This window comes from Lepidothrix coronata, unplaced genomic scaffold (genome assembly GCF_001604755.1).
Source record: "Lepidothrix coronata isolate B3197 unplaced genomic scaffold, Lepidothrix_coronata-1.0 Scaffold521, whole genome shotgun sequence".
Classification (NCBI taxonomy): domain Eukaryota; kingdom Metazoa; phylum Chordata; class Aves; order Passeriformes; family Pipridae; genus Lepidothrix; species Lepidothrix coronata.
The window spans coordinates 5,467-9,030 of NW_016690701.1; the positions used below are offsets into that span (position 1 = coordinate 5,467).

At 60.6% G+C, this 3,564-nt stretch overlaps 1 protein-coding gene across 1 annotated transcript; it reads right to left on the reverse strand.

The window, feature by feature from the left end:
• Positions 1-42: 42 nt before the first annotated feature.
• On the reverse strand, positions 43-3,412 carry LOC108510175 (neuronal acetylcholine receptor subunit alpha-2-like). The gene is made up of 2 exons (XM_017839860.1): positions 2,318-3,412; positions 43-430 (listed from the first exon to the last, which is right to left on the reverse strand). The coding sequence occupies exons 1-2, from the start codon at positions 3,395-3,397 to the stop codon at positions 305-307; spliced, it is 1,206 nt and encodes a 401-aa protein (XP_017695349.1). The 5' UTR covers positions 3,398-3,412; the 3' UTR covers positions 43-304.
• Between the last annotated feature and the right edge of the window lie 152 nt (positions 3,413-3,564).

Below are 3,564 nucleotides of genomic sequence, written 5' to 3' on the forward strand. Positions count from 1 at the left end.
TAGACCATTCCTGCTATTCCCAGAGCATCCCTAGACCATTCCTGTCATTCCCAGGGGCTCCCTAGACCATTCCCAGGAGATCCCTCGACCATTCCCAGGGGCTCCCTAGACCATTCCCAGGAGATCCCTAGACCATTCTCACCATTCCCAGGGGATCCCTGGATCATTCCCACCATTCCCAGGGGATCCCTAGACCATTCCCACCATTCCCAGGGGATCCCTGGACCATTCCTGCCATTCCCAGAGCATTCCTAGACCATTCCCAGGGGCTCCGTCGACCATTCCCGCCATTCCCAAGGAATTCCTAGATCATTCCGGCCAGGTAGGGGGGCAGGAAGAGCCCGGCGGTTCCCAGCAGGCAGACGATGATGAAGATCCAGAGGAAGATGCGGTCGATCACCATGGCAACGTACTTCCAGTCCTCCTTCACCTGCCCAGGGAGAGGGGAGGGGGCTCAGCCCGGGAATGGGATCCATCCCGACATTCCCGAGGATTCCTTGGGATTAGGAGACCACCCGGGGCTTCCTCTGGAATTCCTGAGGGGGAGGAGTTATCCCATGGATAATTCTTGGGATATCAGGGTTTGGGGCTGTGGGTGTGGGAAGAGGATCCATCCCCCCATTCCCAAGGATTCTTTGGAACTGGGAAACCACCCGGGGCTTCCTCTGGAATTCCTGAGGGTGAGGAGTTATCCCGTGTCTTGGGAAACCCCTGGAATATCAGGGCTGGGAGCTGTAAGTGTGAGGAGGATCCATCCCACCATTCCCAAGGATCCTTCGGGATGGGAGCTGGAGGAGCCTTGGACTGACCCTGCGGAGCGGGAATCTCCCAGGAGGTGGTTGTTGACCTTCTCCCTGGATTTGGGGCCTCAGCCATGGATCCCTCAGGGAGGTTCCAGGGAACCAGCTGTGGATCCCTCAGGGAGATTCCAGGGAACCAGTCGTGGATCCCTCAGGGAGATTCCAGGGAACCAGTCGTGGATCCCACCACTGATCCCTCAGGGAGGGATTCCATGGATCCCAGCACTGACGCCTCAGGGAGATTCCAGGGAATCAGCCATGGATCCCAGCACTGATCCCTCAGGGAGGGATTCCATGGATCCCAGCACACTGATCCCTCAGGGAGATTCCAGGGAACCAGCCGTGGATTCCTCAGGGAGATTCCAGGGAATCAGCCATGGATTCCTCATGGAGATTCCAGGGAACCACCCATGGATCCCTCAGGGAGATTCCAGGGAATCAGCCGTGGATCCCACCACTGATCCCTCAGGGAGGGATTCCATGGATCCCACCACTGATCCCTCAGGGAGATTCCAGGGAACCAGCCATGGATCCCTCAGGGAGATTCCAGGGATCCCACCACTGATCCCTCCGGGAGATTCCAGGGAACCAGACACTGATCCCACCACTGATCCCTCGGGAGATTCCAGGGAACCAGTCATGGATTCCACCACTGATTCCTCAGGGAGATTCCAGGGAACCAGACACTGATCCCTCAGGGAGATTCCAGGGAACCAGCCATGGATCCCTCAGGGAGATTCCAGGGAACCAGTCATGGATCCCACCACTGATCCCTCATGGAGATTCCAGGGAATCAGCCACTGATCCCTCAGGGAGATTCCGGGGAATCAGCCATGGATCCCAGCACTGATCCCTCAGAGAGATTCCAGGGAACCAGACACTGATCCCACAGGGAGATTCCAGGGAACCAGTTGTGGATTCCCCCACTGATCCCTCAGGGAGATTCCAGGGAACCAACCGTGGATCCCTCAGGGAGATTCCAGGGAACCAGTCATGGATCCCACCACTGATCCCTCAGAGAGATTCCAGGGAACCAGTCATGGATCCCACCACTGACCCCTCAGGGAGATTCCAGGAAACCAGACACTGATCCCACAGGGAGATTCCAGGGAACCAGACACTGATCCCACAGGGAGATTCCAGGGAACCAGTTGTGGATTCCCCCACTGATCCCTCAGGGAGATTCCAGGGAATCAGCCATGGATCCCTCAGGGAGATTCCAGAGAACCAGTCATGGATCCCACCACTGATCCCTCAGGGAGATTCCAGGGAACCAGACACTGATCCCTCAGGGAGATTCCAGGGAACCAACCGTGGATCCCTCATGGAGATTCCAGGGAACCAGTCATGGATCCCACCACTGACCCCTCAGGGAGATTCCAGGGAACCAGCCATGGATCCCAGCACTGGTCCCTCAGGGAGATTCCCTGGATCCCACCACCGACCCCTCATGGATTCAGGCAGCATCACCCGGGCTGGGGTCCCCCTCTCCTGCCATTCCCGGCGTTCCCACTCACGGATCCGTCGGCGTCCTCGGCGCGCAGGTGGTCGGCGATGTACTGCACCCCCTCCAGCGCCCGCAGCAGCCGCGGCGACAGCGCCCGCCCCGAGCCTTCCTCCTCCTCCTCCTCCTCTTCTTCCTTCTTCTCCTTCTTCCCCTCCTCATTCCCCTTGGGGGCCACGCGGGGGGCGGAACCCCCGGACCCCTTTCCCGCCCGGCTCCCGTAGCGGGCGCGGGATTCCTTGGGGGAAACACAACCGGGATGCTCCTTCTCCTCCTCCTCCTCTTCCTCCTCCTCCTCCTCCTCCTCGTCCCACTTGTCATCCACGTCGGTCTCCAGCCAGCAGCGGGACGCGCTGAGCCGCGCCCCGGCCGGGTCGCAGGACCCCCCGCCGCCCTCGCCGGGCAGCGCCGGGAGCGCCGGCGGCCTCCTCATGAGGATCCAGCGGGGCAGGAACTCCAGGAAGACGGCGCGGACCCAGCGGGGCACGGCGTGCGTGCGCGGCGAGCGGTGGTGCACGTTGAGCACGAAGACGGTGATGATGATGGAGAGCGTGACGAAGATCATGGTGAAGAGCAGGTACTCGCCGATGAGCGGGATGACGAGCGAGGTGGAGGGGATGATCTCGGTGATGAGCAGCAGGAAGACGGTGAGGGAGAGCAGGACGGAGATGCACAGCGTGATCTTCTCGCCGCAGTCCGAGGGCAGGTAGAAGACGAGCACGGTGAGGCAGGAGATGAGCAGGCAGGGCACGATGAGGTTGATGGTGTAGAAGAGCGGCAGGCGGCGGATGACGAAGTAGAAGGTGATGTCGGGGTAGATCTCGGAGCAGCAGTCGTACTTCTTGGAGTTGTAGGTGCCCACGGCGTCGATGATGGCCCACTCGCCGCTCTCCCAGTAGTCCTTGAGGTCCACCTGGCGGTCCATGTTCTCCAGGTCGATCTTGGCCTTGTCGTAGGTCCAGGAGCCGAACTTCATCTTGCAGCTCTGCTGGTCGAAGGGGAAGAAGGTGACGTCGATGCTGCAGGAGCTCTTGTAGATGGCGGGGGGCACCCACTGCACCCGCCCGTCCCAGAACAGGTGGGCCTTGGTCATGTGCGTCACCGCGAACTCGCCGTCGGCGCTGCCGGGGGGAAACGGGGGTCAGTTCCGATGGGATGGGGTGGGGTGGGATGGATGGGATGGAAGGGATGGGATGGGATGGATGGGATGGGATGGATGGGATGGGATGGGATGGGATGGATGGGATGGGATGGGATGGG

Coding starts and splice junctions, on each gene's coding strand:
- LOC108510175 (XM_017839860.1), bottom strand. CDS start 3,397: ATGACCAAGGCCCACCTGTTCTGGGACGGGCGGGTGCAGTGGGTGCCC. Junction 431..2,317: donor CCGAGGACGCCGACGGATCC/GTGAGTGGGAAC, acceptor CTCCCTGGGCAG/GTGAAGGAGGACTGGAAGTA.